Source organism: Armigeres subalbatus, chromosome 2 (assembly GCF_024139115.2).
Source record: "Armigeres subalbatus isolate Guangzhou_Male chromosome 2, GZ_Asu_2, whole genome shotgun sequence".
In the NCBI taxonomy this organism is placed as follows: Eukaryota; Metazoa; Arthropoda; class Insecta; order Diptera; family Culicidae; genus Armigeres; species Armigeres subalbatus.
In genome coordinates, this window is record NC_085140.1 from 152001525 (window position 1) to 152024632 (window position 23108).

General features: G+C 37.3%; 1 protein-coding gene across 5 annotated transcripts in view; it reads right to left on the bottom strand.

Moving 5' to 3' along the window:
* The window catches only part of LOC134211033 (glutamate-gated chloride channel), a 538835-nt gene that overhangs the window by 94920 nt on the left and 420807 nt on the right, over window positions 1-23108 (bottom strand). For 3 of the 5 annotated variants that reach the window (XM_062687564.1, XM_062687562.1, XM_062687561.1), the window contains one exon: window positions 15169-15321. The exons of the other annotated variants lie outside the window; for them this stretch is intronic. In XM_062687564.1, the coding sequence (XP_062543548.1) occupies window positions 15169-15321 (153 nt within the window). The remainder of the gene's footprint in view (window positions 1-15168; window positions 15322-23108) is intronic. 5 annotated transcript variants of the gene reach the window in all.

The window sequence follows — 23108 nt, forward strand, 5'->3', positions numbered from 1 at the left end:
GAGGAAGTTCATTCGAATTTACAAAGGAAATTCATTCGAATTTCCAGAGGAAATTCATTCGAATTTCCAGAGGAAATTCATTCGAATTTCCAGAGGAAATTCATTCGAATTTCCAGAGGAAATTCATTCGAATTTCCAGAGGAAATTCATTCGAATTTCCAGAGGAAATTCATTCGAATTTCCAGAGGAAATTCATTCGAATTTCCAGAGGAAATTCATTCGAATTTCCAGAGGAAATTCATTCGAATTTCCAGAGGAAATTCATTCGAATTTCCAGAGGAAATTCATTTGAATTTTGAATTTGAATTTCCAGAGGAAATTCATTCGAATTTCCAGAGGAAATTCATTCGAATTTCCAGAGGAAATTCATTCGAATTTCCAGATGAAATTCATTCGAATTTCCAGAGGAAATTCATTCGAATTTCCAGAGGAAATTCATTCGAATTTCCAGAGGAAATTCATTTCATTCATTCAGAGGAAATTCATTCGAATTTCCAGAGGAAATTCATTCGAATTTCCAGAGGAAATTCATTCGAATTTCCCGTAGAAATTTATTCAATTTCCAGTAGAAATTTATTCAATTTCCAGTAGAAATCATTCGAATTTCCAGCGGAAATTCATTCGAATTTTCAGAGGAAATTCATTCGAATTTCCAGAGAAAATTAATTCGAATTACCAGAGGAAATTCATTTGAACTTCCTGAGGAAATTCATTTGAATTTCCCGAGAAAATTCATTCGAATTTCCAGAGGAAATTAATTCGAATTTCCGGAGGAAACTTATTCGAATTTTTCAAAGACATTCATTCGAATTTTCAGAGGAAATTCATTGGAATTTCCCGAGGAAATTCATTGGAATTTCCAGAGGAAATTCATTCGAATTTCCAGAGGAATTTCATTCAGTGGAAATTCATTCAGAGGAAATTCATTCGAATTTCCAGAGGAAATTCATTCGAATTTCCAGAGGAAATTCATTCGAATTTCCAGAGGAAATTCATTCGAATTTCCAGAGGAATTTCATTCAGTGGAAATTCATTCAGAGGAAATTCATTCGAATTTCCAGAGGAAATTCATTCGAATTTCCAGAGGAAATTCATTCGAATTTCCAGAGGAAATTCATTCGAATTTCCAGAGGAAATTCATTCGAATTTCCAGAGGAAATTCATTCGAATTTCCAGAGGAAATTCATTCGAATTTCCAGAGGAAATTCATTCGAATTTCCAGAGGAAATTCATTGAATTTCCAGAGGAAATTCATTCGAATTTCCAGAGGAAATTCATTCGAATTTCCAGAGGAAATTCATTCGAATTTCCAGAGGAAATTCATTCGGATTTCCAGAGGAAATTCATTCGAATTTCCAGAGGAAATTCATTCGAATTTCCAGAGGAAATTCATTCGAAATCCAGAGGAAATTCATTCGAATTTCCAGAGGAAATTCATTCGAATTTCCAGAGGAAATTCATTCGAATTTCCAGAGGAAATTCTTCCGAATTTCCAGAGGAAATTCTTCCGAATTTCCAGAGGAAATTCTTCCGAATTTCCAGAGGAAATTCTTTCCAATTTCCAGAGGAAATTCTTCCGAATTTCCAGAGGAAATTCTTCCGAATTTCCAGAGCAAATTCTTTCGAATTTCCAGAGGGAATTCATTCGAATTCCTAGAGAAAATTTATTCAATTGTCCAAAGGAAATTCATTCGAATTTCCTCAGGAAATTCATTCGAATTTCCAGAGGAAATTCATTCGAATTTCCAGAGGAAATTCATTCGAATTTCCCGAGGAAAATCATTCGAATTTCCAGAGGAAATTCATTCAATTTCCAGAGGAAATTCATTCGAATTCAGAGGAAATTCATTCGAATTTCCAGAGGAAATTCATTCGAATTTCCAGAGGAAATTCATTCGAATTTCCAGAGGAAATTCATTCGAATTCCAGAGGAAATTCATTCGAATTTCCAGAGGAAATTCATTCGAATTTCCAGAGGAAATTCATTCGAATTTCCAGAGGAAATTCATTCGAATTTCCAGAGGAAATTCATTCGAATTTCCAGAGGAAATTCATTCGAATTTCCAGAGGAAATTCATTCGAATTTCCAGAGGAAATTCATTCGGATTTCCAGAGGAAATTCATTCGAATTTCCAGAGGAAATTCATTCGAATTTCCAGAGGAAATTCATTCGAATTTCCAGAGGAAATTCATTCGAATTTCCAGAGGAAATTCATTCGAATTTCCAGAGGAAATTCATTCGAATTTCCGGCGGAAATTCATTCGAATTTCCGGCGGAAATTCATTCGAATTTCCAGGGGAAATTCATTCGAATTTCCAGAGGAAATTCATTCGAATTTCCAGAGGAAATTCATTCGATTTCCAGAGGAAATTTATTCGAGGTTTCAGAGGAAAGTCATGTGAATTTCCAGAGGAAATTCATTCGAATTTCCAGAGGAAATTCATTCGATTCCAGAGGAAATTCATTCGATTTCCAGAGGAAATTCATTCGAATTTCCAGAGGAAATTCATTCGAATTTCCAGAGGAAATTCATCTGATTTCCAGAGGAAATTCATTCGAATTTCCAGAGGAAATTCATTCGATTTCCAGAGGAAATTCATCTGAATTTCCAGAGGAAATTCATTCGAATTTCCAGAGGAAATTCATTCGATTTCCAGAGGAAATTCATTCGAATTTCCAGAGGAAATTCATTCGAATTTCCAGAGGAAATTCATTCGATTTCCAGAGGAAATTCATTCGAATTTCCAGAGGAAATTCATTCGATTTCCAGAGGAAATTCATTCGAATTTCCAGAGGAAATTCATTCGATTTCCAGAGGAAATTCATTCGAATTTCCAGAGGAAATTCATTCGACTTCCAGAGGAAATTCATTCGAATTTCCAGAGGAAATTCATTCGATTTCCAGAGGAAATTCATTCGATTTCCAGAGGAAATTCATTCGATTTCCAGAGGAAATTCATTCGATTTCCAGAGGAAATTCATTCGAATTCCAGAGGAAATTCATTCGATTTCCAGAGGAAATTCATTGAATTTCCAGAGGAAATTCATTCAATTTCAGAGAAATTCATTCAATTTCCAGAGGAAATTCATTCGAATTTCCAGAGGAAATTCATTCGAATTTCCAGAGGAAATTCATTCGAATTTCCAGAGGAAATTCATTCGAATTTCCAGAGGAAATTCATTCGAATTTCCAGAGGAAATTCATTCGATTTCAGAGGAAATTCATTCGAATTTCCAGAGGAAATTCATTTGAATTTTCAGAGAAAATTCATTCGAATTTCCAGAGGAAATTCATTCGAATTTCAAGAGGAAATTCATTCGAATTTCCAGAGGAAATTCATTCGAATTTCAGAGGAAATTCATTTCGATTTCCAGAGGAAATTCATTCGAATTCCAGAGGAAATTCATTCGAATTTCAGAGGAAATTCATTCGATTTCCAGAGGAAATTCATTCGAATTTCCAGAGGAAATTCATTCGAATTTCCAGAGGATATTCCTTCGAATTTCCAGAGGAAATTCATTCGAATTTCTAGAGGAAATTCATTCGCATTTTCAGAGGAAATTCATTCGAATTTCCAGAGGAAATTTATCCGAATTTCCGGTGGAAATTCATTCGACTTTCCAGAGGAAATTCATTCGAATTTCCAGAGGAAATTCATTCGAATTTCCAGAGGAAATTCATTCGAATTTCCAGAGGAAATTCATTCGAATTTCCAGAGGAAATTCATTCGAATTTCCAGAGGAAATTCATTCGAATTTCCAGAGGAAATTCATTCGAATTCCACGAGGAAATTCATTCGAATTTCCAGAGGAAATTCATTCGAATTCCTAGAGGAAATTCATTTCGAATTTCCAGAGGAAATTCATTTCAATTTCCAGAGGAAATTCATTCAATTTCAGAGGAAATTCATTCTAGTTTGCAGAGAAAATTCATTCAATTTCCAGAGGAAATTCATTCGAATTTCCAGAGGAAATTCATTCGAATTCCAGAGGAAATTCATTCGATTTCCAGAGGAAATTCATTCGATTTCCAGAGGAAATTCATTCGAATTTCCAGAGGAAATTCATTCCAATTTCCAGAGGAAATTCATTCGGATTATCAGAGGAAATTCATTCGAATTTCCAGAGGAAATTCATTCGAATTTCCAGAGGAAATTCATTCGAATTTCCAGAGGAAATTCATTCGATTTCCAGAGGAAATTCATTCGAATTTCCAGAGGAAATTCATCTGAATTTCCAGAGGAAATTCATTCGATTTCCAGAGGAAATTCATTCGAATTTCCAGAGGAAATTCATTCGAAATCCAGAGGAAATTCATTCGAATTTCCAGAGGAAATTCATTCGAATTTCCAGAGGAAATTCATCTGAATTTCCAGAGGAAATTCATTCGATTTCCAGAGGAAATTCATCTGACTTCCAGAGGAAATTCATTCGAATTTCCAGAGGAAATTCATTCGAATTTCCAGAGGAAATTCATTCGAATTTCCAGAGGAAATTCATTCGATTTCCAGAGGAAATTCATCTGATTTCCAGAGGAAATTCATTCGATTTCCAGAGGAAATTCATTCGAATTTCCAGAGGAAATTCATCTGAATTTCCAGAGGAAATTCATTCGAATTTCCAGAGGAAATTCATTCGATTTCCAGAGGAAATTCATTCGATTTCCAGAGGAAATTCATTCTGAATTCCAGAGGAAATTCATTCGATTTCCAGAGGAAATTCATTCGATTTCCAGAGGAAATTCATTCGAATTTCCAGAGGAAATTTGAATTTCCAGAGGAAATTCATCTGAATTTCCAGAGGAAATTCATTCGAATTTCCAGAGGAAATTCATTCGAATTCCAGAGGAAATTCATTCGATTTCCAGAGGAAATTCATTCGAATTTCCAGAGGAAATTCATTCGATTTCCAGAGGAAATTCATTCGAATTTCCAGAGGAAATTCATTCGACTTCCAGAGGAAATTCATTCGATTTCCAGAGGAAATTCATTCGATTTCCAGAGGAAATTCATTCGATTTCCAGAGGAAATTCATTCGAATTTCCAGAGGAAATTCCTTCGAATTTCCAGAGGAAATTCATTCGAATTCCAGAGGAAATTCATTCGAATTTCCAGAGGAAATTCATTCGAATTTCCAGAGGAAATTCATTCGAATTCCAGAGGAAATTCATTCGAATTTCAGAGGAAATTCATTCTGAATTTCCAGAGGAAATTCATTTGAATTTTCCAGAGGAAATTCATTCGAATTTTCCAGAGGAAATTCATTCGAATTTTCCAGAGGAAATTCATTCGAATTTTCCAGAGGAAATTCATTCGAATTTCCAGAGGAAATTCATTCGAATTTCCAGAGGAAATTCATTCGAATTTCCAGAGGAAATTCATTCGAATTTCCAGAGGAAATTCATTCGAATTTCCCGAGGAAATTCATTCGAATTTCCAGAGGAAATTCATTCGAATTTCCAGAGGAAATTCATTCGAATTTCCAGAGGAAGTTCATTCGAATTTTCAGAGGAAATTCATTCGAATTCCAGAAGAAATTTATTCGAATTTCCAGAGGAAATTCATTCTGATTTCCAGAGGAATTTCATTCGAATTTCCAGAGGAAATTCATTCGAATTTCCAGAGGAAATTCATTCGAATTTCCAGAGGAAATTCATTCGAATTTCCAGAGGAAATTCATTCGAATTTCCAGAGGAAATTCATTCGAATTTCCAGAGGAAATTCATTTGAATTTTGAATTTGAATTTCCAGAGGAAATTCATTCGAATTTCCAGAGGAAATTCATTCGAATTTCCAGAGGAAATTCATTCGAATTTCCAGAGGAAATTCATTCGAATTTCCAGAGGAAATTCATTCGAATTTCCAGAGGAAATTCATTCGATTTCCAGAGGAAATTCATCTGATTTCCAGAGGAAATTCATTCGATTTCCAGAGGAAATTCATTCGATTTCCAGAGGAAATTCATTCGAATTCCAGAGGAAATTCATTCGAATTTCCAGAGGAAATTCATTCGAATTTCCAGAGGAAACTCATTCGAATTTCCCGAGGAAATTCATTCGAATTTCCCGAGGAAATTCACTGAATTTCCAGAGGAAATTCATTCGAATTTCCAGAGGAAATTCATTCGAATTTCCAGGGGAAATTCATTCGAATTTCCAGGAAATTCATTCAATTTCCAGAGGAAATTCATTCGAATTTCCAGAGGAAATTCATTCGAATTTCCAGAGGAAATTCATCTGAATTTCCAGAGGAAATTCATTCGAATTTCCAGAGGAAATTCATTCGAATTTCCAGAGGAAATTCATTCGAATTTCCAGAGGAAATTCATTCGATTTCCAGAGGAAATTCATTCGATTTCCAGAGGAAATTCATTCGAATTTCCAGAGGAAATTCATTCGAATTTCCAGAGGAAATTCATTCGAATTTCCAGAGGAAATTCATTCGATTTCCAGAGGAAATTCATTCGAATTTCCAGAGGAAATTCATCTGATTTCCAGAGGAAATTCATTCGAATTTCCAGAGGAAATTCATTCGAATTTCCAGAGGAAATTCATTCAATTTCCAGAGGAAATTCATTCGAATTCCAGAGGAAATTCATTCGAATTTCCAGAGGAAATTCATTCAATTTCCAGGGGAAATTCATTCGAATTTCCAGAGGAAATTCATTCGAATTTCCAGAGGAAATTCATTCGAATTTCCAGAGGAAATTCATTCGAATTTCCAGAGGAAATTCATTCGAATTTCCAGAGGAAATTCATTCGAATCTCCACCGGAAATTCATCACAATCTCCAGAGGAGAGTCACTCCAATTTCCAGAGCCAATTCATTCGAATTTCCAGAGTAAATTCAGGCCTATTTCCAGAGGAAATTCATTCGAATTTCCAGAGGAAATTCATTCGATTTCCAGAGGAAATTCATTCGATTTCCAGAGGAAATTCATTCGATTTCCAGAGGAAATTCATTCGATTTCCAGAGGAAATTCATTCGAATTTCCAGAGGAAATTCATTCGAATTTCCAGAGGAAATTCATTCGAATTTCCAGAGGAAATTCATTCGATTTCCAGAGGAAATTCATTCGATTTCCAGAGGAAATTCATTCGAATTTCCAGAGGAAATTCATTCGAATTTCCAGAGGAAATTCATTCGAATTTCCAGAGGAAATTCATTCGATTTCCAGAGGAAATTCATTCGATTTCCAGAGGAAATTCATTCGAATGTCCAGAGGAAATTCATTCGAATTTCCAGAGGAAATTCATTCGAATGTCCAGAGGAAATTCATTCGAATTTCCAGAGGAAATTCATTCGAATTTCCAGAGGAAATTCATTCGAATTTCCAGAGGAAATTCATTCGACTTCCATTCGATTTCCAGAGGAAATTCATTCGAATTTCCAGAGGAAATTCATTCGAATTTCCAGAGGAAATTCATTCGAATTTCCAGAGGAAATTCATTCGAATTTCCAGAGGAAATTCATTCGAATTTCCAGAGGAAATTCATTCGAATTTCCAGAGGAAATTCATTCGAATTTCCAGAGGAAATTCATTCGAATTTCCAGAGGAAATTCATTCGAATTTCCAGAGGAAATTCATTCGAATTTCCAGAGGAAATTCATTCGAATTTCCAGAGGAAATTCATTCGAGGAAAAACATTCGAGAGGAAATTCATTCGAATTTCCAGAGGAAATTCATTCGAATTTCCAGAGGAAATTCATTCGAATTTCCAGAGGAAATTCATTCGAATTTCCAGAGGAAATTCATTCGAATTTCCAGAGGAAATTCATTCGAATTTCCAGAGGAAATTCATTCGAATTTCCAGAGGAAATTCATTCGAATTTCCAGAGGAAATTCATTCGAATTTCCAGAGGAAATTCATTCGAATTTCCAGAGGAAATTCATTCGAATTTCCAGAGGAAATTCATTCGAATTTCCAGAGGAAATTCATTCGAATTTCCAGAGGAAATTCATTCGAATTTCCAGAGGAAATTCATTCGAATTTCCAGAGGAAATTCATTTCCAGAGGAAATTCATTCGAATTTCCAGAGGAAATTCATTCGAATTTCCAGAGGAAATTCATTCGAATTTCCAGAGGAAATTCATTCTAATTTCCAGAGGAAATTCATTCGAATTTCCAGAGGAAATTCATTCGAATTTCCAGAGGAAATTCATTCAATTCAGAGGAAATTCATTCGAATTTCAGAGGAAATTCATTGAATTTCCAGAGGAAATTCATTCTGAATTTCAGAGGAAATTCATTCGAATTTCCAGAGGAAATTCATTCAATTTCCAGAGGAAATTCATTCGAATTTCCAGAGGAAATTCATTCAATTTCAGAGGAAATTCATTCGAATTCCAGAGGAAATTCATTCGAATTTCAGAGAAATTCATTCGAATTCAGAGGAAATTCATTCGAATTCAGAGGAAATTCATTCGAATTTCCAGAGGAAATTCATTCCAATTTCCAGAGGAAATTCATTCAATTTCCAGAGGAAATTCATTCGAATTCAGAGGAAATTCATTCGAATTTCCAGAGGAAATTCATCTGAATTTCCAGAGGAAATTCATTCGAATTTCCAGAGGAAATTCATTCGAATTTCAGAGGAAATTCATTCGAATTTCCAGAGGAAATTCATTCAATTTCCAGAGGAAATTCATTCGAATTCAGAGGAAATTCATTCCAATTTCCAGAGGAAATTCATTCGAATTCAGAGGAAATTCATTCGAATTTCCAGAGGAAATTCATTCGAATTTCCAGAGGAAATTCATTCCAATTTCCAGAGGAAATTCATTCGAATTTTCAAAGGAAATTCATTCGAATTCAGAGGAAATTCATTCAATTTCCAGAGGAAATTCATTCGAATTTCAGAGGAAATTCATTCCAATTCAGAGGAAATTCATTGAATTTCCAGAGGAAATTCATTCCAATTTCCAGAGGAAATTCATTCGAATTCAGAGGAAATTCATTCGAATTTCCAGAGGAAATTCATTCGAATTTCCAGAGGAAATTCATTCGAATTTCCAGAGGAAATTCATTCGAATTTCCAGAGGAAATTCATTCGAATTTCCAGAGGAAATTCATTCGAATTTCCATTCGAATTTCCAGAGGAAATTCATTCGAATTTCCAGAGGAAATTCATTCGAATTTCCAGAGGAAATTCATTCGAATTTCCAGAGGAAATTCATTCGAATTTCCAGAGGAAATTCATTCGAATTTCCAGAGGAAATTCATTCGAATTTCCAGAGGAAATTCATTCATACTTCGAGAGGAAATTCATTCGAATTTCAGAGGAAATTCGTTCGAATTTTCAGAGCAAATTCGTTCGAATTTCAGAGGAAATTCATTCAATTTCCAGAGGAAATTCATTCGAATTTCCAGAGGAAATTCATTCGAATTCAGAGAAATTCATTCGAATTTCCAGAGGAAATTCATTCAATTTCCAGAGGAAATTCATTCGAATTTCCAGAGGAAATTCATTCAATTTCCAGAGGAAATTCATTCGAATTTCCAGAGGAAATTCATTCAATTTCCAGAGGAAATTCATTCGAATTTCCAGAGGAAATTCATTCGAATTTCCAGAGGAAATTCATTCGATTTCCAGAGGAAATTCATTCGATTTCCAGAGGAAATTCATTCGAATTCCAGAGGAAATTCATTCGATTTCCAGAGGAAATTCATTCAATTTCCAGAGGAAATTCATTCGAATTTCAGAGGAAATTCATTCGAATTTCCAGAGGAAATTCATTCGAATTTCCAGAGGAAATTCATTCAATTTCCAGAGGAAATTCATTCAATTTCCAGAGGAAATTCATTCGAATTCAGAGGAAATTCATTCGAATTTCAGAGGAAATTCATTCAATTTCCAGAGGAAATTCATTCAATTCAGAGGAAATTCATTCGAATTTCCAGAGGAAATTCATTCGAATTTCCAGAGGAAATTCATTCGAATTTCCAGAGGAAATTTCAGAGGAAATTCATTCGAATTTCCAGAGGAAATTCATTCGAATTTCCAGAGGAAATTCATTCGAATTTCCAGAGGAAATTCATTCGAATTTCCAGAGGAAATTCATTCGAATTTCCAGAGGAAATTCATTCGAATTTCCAGAGGAAATTCATTCGAATTCCAGAGGAAATTCATTCGAATTTCCAGAGGAAATTCATTCGAATTTCCAGAGGAAATTCATTCAATTTCCAGAGGAAATTCATTCAATTTCCAGAGGAAATTCATTCGAATTCAGAGGAAATTCATTCAATTTCCAGAGGAAATTCATTTGAATTTCCTGAGGAAATTCATCAGAATTTCCAGAGGAAATTCATCCGAATTTCCAGAAGAAATTCATTCGAATTTCCAGAGGAAATTCATTCGAATTTCCAGAGGAATTTCATTCGAATTTCCAGAGGAATTTCATTCGAATTTCCAGAGGAATTTCATTTCAATTTCAGGGGAAATACATTCGAATTTCCAAAGGAAATACAATCAAATTTCCAGAAGAAATTCATTCGAATTACCAGAGGAAATTCATTCAATTTCCAGAGGAAATTCATTCGAATTTCCAGAGGAAATTCATTCCAATTCAGGGGAAATACATTCGAATTTCCAAAGGAAATACAATCGAATTTCCAGAAGAAATTCATTCGAATCAATTTCCAGAGGAAATTCATTCGAATTTTCAGAGGAAATTCATTCGAATTTCCAGAGGAAATTCATTCGAATTTCCAGAGGAAATTTATTCGAACTTCCAGATGAAATTCATTCGAATTTCCAGAGGAAATTCATTCGAATTTCCAGAGGAAATTCATTCAATTTCCAGAGAAATTCATTCATTCAATTTCCAGAGGAAATTCATTCAATTTCCAGAGGAAATTCATTCAATTTCCAGAGGAAATTCATTCGAATTCAGAGGAAATTCATTCGAATTTCAGAGGAAATTCATTCAATTTCCAGAGGAAATTCATTCAATTCAGAGGAAATTCATCCGAATTTCCAGAGGAAATTCATTCGAATTTCCAGAGGAAATTCATTCGAATTTCCAGAGGAAATTCATTCGAATTTCCAGAGGAAATTCATTCGAATTTCCAGAGGAAATTCATTCGAATTTCCAGAGGAAATTCATTCGAATTTCCAGAGGAAATTCATTCGAATTTCCAGAGGAAATTCATTCGAATTTCCAGAAGAAATTCATTCGAATTTCCAGAAGAAATTCATTCGAATTTCCAGAAGAAATTCATTCGAATTTCCAGAGGAAATTCATTCGAATTTCCAGAGGAAATTCATTCGAATTTCCAGAGGAAATTCATTCGAATTTCCAGAGGAAATTCATTCGAATTTCCAGAGGAAATTCATTCGAATTTCCAGAGGAAATTCATTCTAATTTCCAGAGGAAATTCATTCGAATTTCCAGAGGAAATTCATTCGAATTTCCAGAGGAAATTCATTCGAATTTCCAGAGGAAATTCATTCGAATTTCCAGAGGAAATTCATTCGAATTTCCAGAGGAAATTCATTCGAATTTCCAGAGGAAGTTCATTCGAATTTCCAGAGGAAGTTCATTCGAATTTTCAGAGGAAATTCATTATTTCCAGAGGAAATTCATTCGAATTTCCAGAGGAAATTCATTCGAATTTCCAGAGGAAATTCATTCGAATTTCCAGAGGAAATTCATTCGAATTTCCAGAGGAAATTCATTCGAATTTCCAGAGGAAATTCATTCGAATTTCCAGAGGAAATTCATTCGAATTTCCAGAGGAAATCCATTTGAATTTTGAATTTGAATTTCCAGAGGAAATTCATTCGAATTTCCAGAGGAAATTCATTCGAATTTCCAGCGGAAATTCATTCGAATTTCCAGCGGAAATTCATTCGAATATACAGCGGAAATTCATTCGAATTTCCTGCGAATCTTTCGATTTCTTCGATACAGATCAAACGAAAAAAAATTCATACATTCCTGAATAAAAATTTTTTTTTTCGAGTTTATTGCCAGAATACGTATTTTTAGACGAGGATTCAGAATATATAAAAATCTCATTTTGGCCAAAAATGTTACATATGCAGTTTCTCAAACAAACGGTTCAAATATATTTGAGTTTCCACAGGAAATTCATTCAAATTTCCAGAGGTATTTTATTCGAATTTCCAGAGGAAAGTAATTTAAATTTTCAAAGGAGATTTTTTCGCATTTCCAGAAGAAAATTCTTTCGTTTACATAAGATTCCTTCGAATTTTCAGATGAGCTACATTCGAATTTATTCTATTCATTCGGAATTCATAAGGAAATTCATAGGAATTTTCAGAGAAAGTACATTCGAATGTCGAAATTCATTCACATTATCATGGGAAATTCATTCGAATATCCAGAGGGAATTGATTCAAATTGACTTCGAGAACAATTCGTGTTTCTCGAGGTAGCTCATTCTGATATTTCGCGGAAAATTTATTCATGTGAAATATCATCCTTATTTTCATAGGAAATTGATTCGAGTTCCAGAGAAAGCTTTTTCATATTTTCTGAAAAATGTCATACAATATTACCGCGAAAATTCTTTCGAATTTCTTGTGAAATTCCTATGGAAAATAAGTCAACTTTTTACAGGGTTTTCATTTGAACTTTCTGAGGAAACTCTTTCCAATTTCTAGAGAAAATTTATTAAAGTTTCCAGTGAAGTCCATTCAAATAATCATTGGAAGTTATTTCGCAGTTGCAATGGAAATTGGAATCGAACTTCATTTACGCCTCAGAAAAATCTTCCGAAATTCCATGGGATTTTGGTTTTCAAATTTTTAAGAGATTCTACAGCTACAATTAAGTCGGGGGGAATTAAATGTAATAGTATCGTACTATTCGTCTTATAAAATGCTCTCGAGTAAATTATAAATTTTTTAAAGGAAAAAATTCTTCAAATTTTGAACAAAGTGAAGACAGTGAAATTGTAATGATTTTGAAAAAAAAACTGGGTTAGATATAAAAAAAACACGAAATGTCTATTCTATTCTATTCTATTCCATAGTCTATTCTATTATCTTTATCACGTATTCCATGCTATTATTTTTATTATATTATATTTTTCTGCATTTAATGTCTTCCTAGCTGTATTTTGTGTTGGATTGTTGGATCTGTTACGGGTATTGACCTTTATGAACTATTGAAGATCCACTCCCGGTGACATTGTTAACGCATTCTCATGATTATGCTGCTGGTACATGGGCTTGAAGGTATAAGTATGCCAGTTGTTTTTTAGGCATCAGGTGGGTGGAAATAAGTATACGAAAACATCTATTCCCTTACCCTTACGTCTTTCCGATAAACACTGGCATTTTTTTGGCGCTCATGTTTGAAGCATGTAAATGATTCTTTTTTGTTTTTTCTGAACTTTCAATGCGATTAAAACATTAAATTTCTTCAATATATCTTATTTTTGATGTTCATAAACCAGACCAAGCCTGTCGAGTGTCGATGATAGGTGATAGATGGTTTTGTATTGTAAGTGTAAGTTTTATTTCGTTGCTCAAATCAATATTCTCTTCTTATTTTTTGTTTTTGAAAAAAATAAGCGGATAATTCATGATTTACTTTCCACATCATAATAAAAGATTGGAATTTCAATTATTGCACATTATGCTGCTCGTAAATTATTCCCCAGTCGTGCTACGCCAAGGGATTGTCTCTTTTTGCGGTGCGGAAATGTTCGATCATCGGATACGGCCTATTAAGGGAAGGCATATAAATACCTACGTGGCGAGGCTTTGTTACTGTGGGTGGTGATGATGGATCATTCTGCCGCAAACAATCTACTGATTGGGGAGGGTGGTTTCAAGTGGCAGAAAGGGAAGCGTATTTTTTTTGCGACACTACATAAGTTGAGCTGCGACAATAAACAGAGGGTGATAAATGCGTTCCCTGGCGTATCGATTTAACTATGTCTACCTCAGTGAACATATGTACATTAAGTGGAATGCCTCTTATGGACTACGGTCTAGATTGGGGTAGCGGGTCAGTGAAAAAGCAAAACACTTAATTGGATGCGATGAAAGATACTATTCAGTAATTAAAAACAAACAATGGATGTAACCATAAAAATTTAATCCAGATAAGGCAGTGCTAATAAATACAGATTGACTAACTACATTATAGAGACACGGATAGTTTTGAAGGTTAGTTACACTATTTGAACACTGTCGTTCTATTGTTGTTTGTAAAAGTAATTTAAAGTCATCAACAGGTTTATAATTACATAAAACAGACAATGGGTTGATAAACATTATTAAAATGACGATGCTAGAACCTTGTAAAATGTTTTTCTATGTCAAAGTTAACAACACGAATGACTTTCAAACGAATAATATGGTAGGCCCGAACCTGTATCATTGTTTATCGTGTACGATTTTATGAAATTAGATCTCACATATAAGGACATTGTGACCCATCATCAAAAATAGCACTTCAATATTTATATACAATCAACAAACACAACACATACACGAATCCAATAATTGTTTCACTCTATCGGATCATCCGCTGACATTTAAAGCTAGTTAGAAGGATTCAACAAGGACGAGGAGACACACACACATTCGATGGTCAGCACAGTGGACACTGGACATGCTTCCACAACTCTGAGTATCTCAATGTTAGCATTGCGAGTGCAGGATAAATATTGATGTATTTGCTGGAGTACTATCCAGCAATTTATTGTTAACGTTCAGATGTGCCGTAGCCAAGGGCGACATACATATATGTGCTCTGTAAATTTCCCGGAAATAGCTGACCATATTCTTGTTTACGGCGAATGTTGAATCGAAAGAAAATAAATCATCAAATTCACATGGCTATGTTGGAGTAACACTGTTAACATTAATGAGCAACAAAATAATCTTTGATGTACGAAGCCAATCACCAGACGGTTTCGTATACGGTTCGTTAAATGACCGCCGTGAATAATTTGTAAAAGTAGAAAGTCCTTTAGGAAAACATTCACCACAAGTATGCTCAAGATATGATGTCTCAATCTTAATGATACGCATCCTAAAATTCTTAACAACAAGTGCTTTTCGGCGCATATTATTGCTGGACGTTAGACAACACATGAAAACACTGCTGGGTTGAGGCCCGGATGGGATGTGGTCTCGGTCAGTGGCGGTGGTCAAAACTTCTATACGTGTTCTGCGTTCACTTACCTATCATGACCCGAGCCGGCACGGCATTCCACTCCAGCCAGAAGGTAATGAAGGACGAGGTCACCAGTATGATGCCCGGAATGAACACCGTGGTAAAGTAGAACGCCCGGTCACGCGTAAACATGAGGTCTACCTTCAGGCAACTGTAATTACCTGATTGTTTAGTGATGGTGATGGCGTGGCGATGATGATTTCGCAATTTTACATTCCGGTGAGCATTTGTATGTTTATTTGGTTGTTGTTTATTATTGATATGATGTTCATAGAAAAGAGAAAGAAAAATGAAAGAAGAGAAAGGAAAAAACGGAAACGTAAAAGCAGACCAAGCCGAATTTTCATTAAATGGGTTTCATACTGTTTAAACATTAATAACATCACTCTCATTATAATACATAGACACTGCCGATAATCACGTGATCGCATTAGTAACATGGAACTGAACTGTCATGTGATCATGGGCAGCAAAGGTAGCTGTACATGTGTACAATAATGCGTTATTCAAATCAAGGGGTTAAATAAAGCCCAACAATAACCTGTATATAAATGAGGATGGATAGTGAGAAATAAACATCTGAATGATTTAATAAATATCCAAAAAATATTGTCGACGTCTTATTTATTTAGTTTTTATAGGTACGCTCTAATTCAAATAATCGATAAGCATCAATCGATTTGTGATTATATGTTTTCAAAAGCAGTCATAGAATTAAAGTTGTAAATATCGCTACTGTTATTCGAATATATCAACAATTGTAAAGGATACAGTTCCGTAATAATGATTTATTCACATTAGTTAGCTTAGAAACAGCTACATGGCTTTGTTATGCTTGTGAGGCTTGGCAAAGTACAGAATGGTTTCATTTGACAGAATTTAAAAACAAAAACCGCGACAAGAAAAAAAAATCAAATGCAGTTAACTTCATCCGTTGCAAATTACGCTTATGATGCCAAGTTCGTAAAGTCATTACTTTTGGAGATTTAATACTTTGTATGCCAAACATATGTTCATCATATAAGGGTTCAGAATAGGGTGCCAATGGAATGTATGGGAAAATTTTTTCATAGAATTTCAACCAAATTACATGGCTCACAAGTTCATTACCCCAAAATATGACCCCATGCAAAATTTGAGCTCAATCGGATATGATTTAGGGGTGCCTAAAATTCATCAAAGTTTTGAAATTTTTACCCATGAACATTTTCCCAAGGAAAAGTCGAAAATCAGATTTTTGTTTTTGATGCCACACGACTTAAAAATGCATGAAACGTCGGTATCTGAAGTTATTTAAAAAAAAAATAAAAAAATCGTTTTTTCTCTTAGAACATTTTTGGAACTTAGAGATTTTTTCAGATGAAGAAATTTTTTTCATCGAATTTTAACACCGGACGATACGCAAACGTTTTCTTAGCCAAAAGTATCCCCCTATGCATAATTTGAGTTAAATCAGACTTTAGAAGTGAAAGCAGTCACACTGTTTATTATAATTATTTTTCATGAAATGGAGGATATTCTGTTTGTTGGGGAATATTTGCCATTGTTTCCCAAGTCATCTAATCTGTTCATGTTTCATTTGCGAACTGAGAAACAAACTGCTAAACAAAGTGTGTAAATAACAACAGAAGCGTTGATAGCTGTATGGAAAGTAAAACAAATTAATTAAGTGATTGATAATAGGGCAATTGAATTTAAAATTTTGCGTTACCATAAACATTGGAGAGAAACAGAAAAATAGGCAGTTGATGGCTACGACTGAACTTGAGAAGAGGCAATACTTTTCTGATTCGATGGGAGATTTATTACTCTCAGTAGAATTTTTTGCGTAACGTCTGGTTTTTAAATTCGATGAAAAATTGTTTACGCCGTGAGAATTTTTTTCGAAGTCCCAAAACATTCGATTTTTTTTCCAAAAAAATAATTCTCAGAGTTTTGTGCATTTTGAATCCGTTGGCATAAAAAAAATCCTTGTGAGAAAAAAATAATGAAGTTTTGATTATTTTGAGCAACCCTAAATCATATCCGATTTAGCTCAAATTATGCATAGGGTGATATTTTTGGTTACGAAAACGTTTGTGCATCGTCCGGTGTTAAAATTCGATTAAAAAATTTTCATCATCTGAAAATATTTCCAAGTCCAATTTTTTTTTTAATAACATCAGATCTTGAAGTTTCATGCATTTTTTAGTCATTTGGCATCAAAACCAAAAAAATCGATTTTCTACTTTTCCTTGGAAAAATTTTCATGGGTAAACATTTCAAAACTTTGATGAATTTTAGGCACCCCTAAATCATGTCCGATTGAGCTCAAATTTTGCATGGGGTTATATTTTGGGGTAATAAAATTTGTGAGCAATGCCGTTTTTTGAAATTCGAAAATGTCATTTTCATTGCCCCCCCCCAAGGCATATGGAGACGCATGGTGCAGTGTTTCATAAACTCCTTGTGAATAAGCTTTTCGTGCAAAAATAAAGGTTTATAGGGTTTAGGCAGGCATTTACGTCTTATCGTCATAGTATCAAATATCAATAAAATAGAAGCTTTTTTGCCAAATTCATCCGTACCCAATCGTACGCTTAGGCGAAACGTTCTGCTATAGTGGAGTTCTAGCAAAATGACGTTGCTTTCATTGATTTTAGCCCCTATGACGATGGACGGAAATACCCGCCGTGTTCCTAATACTCTGTTTACCAGTCGGCAGAACTGCAATTTCTCATTTTCAATGTGAGATGTTACGCGATGTTTACATATCTGGCTTTTATTGTTCTCTATAGAATCGCAAAAAATGAAAGGCATGCTACACAAATCTCAAAAAAAAAATTCCCTAGCAGGGCATTAAAGTGTGCAATATGTATTTGTTTTATTTTTGTGTTTATCACCACTTTCTACTCAGTGGATTAAGGACAATCCTCACGGAATCCAAATTTAAATTTTGAGGAATTCCGACTGGATTAGTTGCTCATTCCCAAAAATACAGCAAAGCTATAATAATAAAAATGTGGTGTGCCCTTGAAAACGCGAGTACTTTTAAATTTAGATTCCATGAGGATTGTTCTTAAAGGAATATGTTTAATTCATCGACTTGTCATTATTCTTTGCATCATATGTATTACATAATTTAGAAATTTTAATTTTAATAATTGCTGTTCATGCAAAATTGATCAAAGAACCTACGATACTTTTATTTGGTCGCCCGAGATAGAAAAAGGCGCTTTGCTCTCTGTCTTATGACAATCACGACCAAGGTGAATACGAACAGGTGTAGCAGTATGCCAATTACATGATTCAGCCATCTTGGATTTTTATATGGGGCAGCCACCGAGTTTGTTTATGTTTTGCACTGAAAATGAATTTTTCTCCCTCGCGCTCCTCTCTCCCATCTACTGTCGAAGTGAGTGAACCCTGATATAAGAACCCTGATCACGACCTTTTGCAGTACTGCCAGTGAGGGCATATTTGCATCAGGCTACTAATAAAACCAATCTGGTCTGATGTTAAGGCCTACTTGGCAAAATACGGAAGATTGATTTCTGCTTTGAACCGGAGCAAATGATTTTCGATATATACATTATACAGTCGACTCTCCACATATCGATGTTCTATATCTCGATATCTCTCTCTATGTCGATGTTTTTTTTCGGCCCCTTCAATCTACATACGTTGGAGCATTTTATATCTCAATAACCTCCGTATCTCAATATCTCTCTATCTCGATGTGTTCTGGTTATATTTTGTTTAGGATTCTCTCTCTTATGTCGATATCAAACACATGAACAACAAGAGATAACATTTGTTTTGTTGTCGATTTTCATAGCAAAGAATTATTTCAATCTAGTACCCATTTCAATTTTCCTTTCATTCCTCAATATCTCCTTATCTCGATGGTCCATTCAATATCAAGATGGGGAGAGGCGACTGTACATACCTATCTTACATACACTTACAACGCGGCAGTTACTTGTACATTTACTAGTACATACTTTGTTATGCGTATGAAATTGTCTGCCACGATTTGCCCCCTTAAATATCATGCTGCAGTTTTATTAAATATGAAAACCCTGGAGGCACGGCAAATGCTGGGTAAAGCGTACCATTGGTACTTTGCGTACCTGAAGGAATAAAATAGACCCCATCTCGCGGTCCTTAGCCTCTTACCCAGCAACTCCTATCCCTACCTCCCCGCGGTGCTGGCCGGGATACGAGCAACCTTAGGGAAGATCGGGTAACCAACCCCGGTGGGAACTATGGTCGTATGCTGACAGGGAAGGGGGGGTTTGCTACTCTCCGGAGGTGCAAATCTTATTGAGCGTCTGTTCTCCATGTCAGGATCGGCTCACAACAGTGTCTGTTCTCCATGTTAGGGGCGGCTGATCATCGTCCGAGTGCCAGCGAGGGACTCTAAGTGAAACTGTGCACCATGGTCCACCGGGAATAAGGAGGAATGGTCCTCCGGAAATTTAGGGGGTTTGGTGTCAGGCCCTGCAAGCCAGCCAAAAAAAAAAACTCACGCAACGAACAATCAACAAGAGAGTACGGACCGGAACCATCGGCAAAGACCACTGCGACGAAAAGGGACTAGCGATTGGAAACTCGGTTCGTGGAACTGCAAATCTCTCAACTTCATCGGGAGCACACGCATACTCGCCGATGTGCTCAAGGACCGTGGATTCGGCATCGTAGCGCTGCAGGAGGTTTGTTGGAAGGGATTAATGATGCGAACGTTTAGAGGTAATCATACCATCTACCAGAGCTGCGACAACACACACGAGCTGGGAACAGCTTTCATAGTGATGGGCAATATGCAAAGGCGCGTGATCGGGTGGTGGCCGATCAATGAAAGAATGTGCAGGTTGAGGATCTAAGGCCGGTTCTTCAACTTCAGCATAATCAACGTCCATAGCCCACACTCCGGAAGCACTGATGATGATAAGGACGCATTCTACGCGCAGCTGGAACGTGAGTACGACAGCTGCTCAAGCCACGACGTCAAAATCATCATAGGAGATTTGAAAGCTCAGGTTGGCCAAGAGGAGGAGTTTAGACCGACTATTGAAAAGTTCAGCGCTCACCGGCTGACAAACGAAAACGGCCTACGACTAATTGATTTGGCCACCTCCAAGAATATGGCCATTCGCAGCACCTACTTCCAACACAGCCTCCCGTATCGGTACACCTGGAGATCCACTGCAGACAGAATCACAAATCGTTCTGATTGATGGACGGTACTTCTCCGACATTATCGACGTCAGGACATATCGTGGCGCTAACATCGACTCGGACCACTATCTGGTGATGGTTAAACTGCGCCCAAAACTATCCGTCATCAACAATGTTCGGTACCGACGACCGCCGCGGTACGACATAGAGCGACTGAAGCAACCTGATGTCGCCACTGCATACGCGCAGCATCTCGAGGCAGCGTCGCCGGAAGAGGGTGAGCTCGATGGGACCCCTCTTGAGGACTGCTGGAATACAGTTAAAGCAGCCATTAACGGGTATGTGGGACGAAGTCGACGGAACCATTGGTTCGACGAAGAGTGCAGACAGATTCTGGAGGAGAAGGACGCAGCGCGGGCGGTCGCGCTGCAGCAAGGTACCCGGCAGAACGTGGAATGTTATAGACGGAAGCGGAGACAGCAGACCCGCCTTTTTCAGGAAAAGAAACGCCGCCTGGAAGAAGCGGAGTGCGAGGAGATGGAACAGCTGTGCCGTTCTCAAGATACACGCAAGTTCTATCAGAAGCTCAACGCATCCCGCAAAGGCTTCATGCCGCGAGCCGAAATGGGCCGGGATAAGGATGGGAGCATCTTGACGGACGAACGTGTGGTGTTCGAAAGGTGGAAGCAGCACTACGAGGAACATCTGAATGGCGCTGAGAGTACAGGCAGTGAAAGTCAAGGCAGCGGAGGAGATGACTACGTCAGTTTAGCGGACGATAGAAGCCAACCAGCCTCCATCTTGATGGAAGCTAAGGATGCCATACAACAGCTAAAGACCACTAAAGCAGCTGGTAAGGATGGTATCGGAGCTGAGCTCATCAAGATGGGCCCGGAAAAGCTGGCCACTTGCCTGCACAAACTGATAGTCAGAATCTGGGAAACCGAACAGCTACCGGAGGAGTGGAAGGAAGGGGTTATATGCCCCATCTACAAGGAAAGCGACAAACTGGAGTGTGAGAACTTTCGAGCGATCACCATCCTTAATGCCGCCTACAAAGTGATATCCCAGATCATCTTCCGTCGTCTGTCACCATTAGTGAACGAGTTCGTGGGAAGTTATCAAGCCGGCTTCGTTGACGGCTGCTCGACAACGGACCAGATCTTTACTGTACGGCAAATCCTTCAAAAATGCCGTGAATATCAGGTCCCAACGCACCATCTGTTCGTTGATTTCAAGGCGGCATACGACAGTATAGACCGCGTAGAACTATGGAAAATTATGGACGAGAACAGCTTCCCTGCGAAGCTTACCAGACTGATCAAAGCAACGGTGGATGGGGTGCAAAACTGTGTGAAGATTTCGGGCGAACACTCCAGTTCGTTCGAATCGCGCCGGGGACTAAGACAAGGTGATGGACTTTCGTGCCTGTTGTTCAACATTGCGCTAGAAGGTGTCATGCGGAGAGCCGGGTGTAACAGCCGGGGTACGATTTTCAACAGATCCAGTCAATTTATTTGCTTCGCGGATGACATGGACATTGTCGGCCGAACATTTGCAAACGTGGCAGAACTGTACACCCGCCTGAAACGTGAAGCAACAAAAGTTGGACTGGTGGTGAATGCGTCAAAGACAAAGTACATGCTTGTGGGCGGAACCGAGCGCGACAGGGCCCGCCTGGGAAGCAGTGTTACGATAGACGGGGATACCTTCGAGGTGGTCGAGGAATTCGTCTACCTCGGATCCTTGCTAACGGCTGACAACAACATTAGTCGTGAAATACGAAGGCGCATAATCTGTGGAAGTCGGGCCTACTACGGGCTCCAAAAGAAACTGCGGTCGAAAAAGATTCGTCACCGCACCAAATGAGTCATGTACAAGACGCTTATAAGACCGGTTGTCCTCTACGGACATGAAACATGGACAATGCTCGAGGAGGACTTGCAAGCACTCGGAATATTCGAGAGACGGGTGCTTAGGACCATCTTTGGCGGTGTGCAAGAAGACGGTGTGTGGCGGCGAAGAATGAACCATGAGCTCGCCCAACTCTACGGCGAACCCAGTATCCAGAAGGTAGCTAAAGCCGGAAGAGTACGATGGGCAGGACATGTTGCAAGAATGCCGGACAGCAACCCTGCAAAGATGGTGTTCGCTTCCGATCCGGCAGGTACGAGACGGCGTGGAGCGCAGCGAGCGAGATGGGCAGACCAGGTGCAAAACGACTTGGCGAGCGTGGGGCGTATCCGAGGATGGAGAGATGCGGCCTCGAACCGTGTATAGTGGCGTCAAATTGTTGATTCAGTGTTATCTGTTTAGATGTAAACTAAATAAATGAATGAATGAAAACCCTGGAGAATACAACTTGGGTGTAGGTATGAGGGATCTCAAGCTAGAACAATATATCACACATGCGAGAATATTGCTAGCACACTAGTGCGGCCTATTTGAAAAATTCCTAATATTTTTTTCCGTCACAAGACAGTCCATTCTCACCAAGAAAAAATTTGTTAAAGAATTCATCTTTACAAACTTCAAATTTGTGCGGTTTATATATCGGAATATCTTGACTAGTCTAAAATAAGGGTTTCATATATACCACCATCTAGCGGTCAAGTTCTAAACTAACCAATGCCTCATGTCAAAGCACACGCCTCCCTGCATAACCTTTTTGAAAAGATGATTTTCAGATATAAGTAAAGTGAGCATGAAAAATCACTGTTTTTGTACCCTTATTTACAAAAACCCCTCCCCGCGAGGTACCCGCCCGCCCATGGTCAATCTAAGGTAA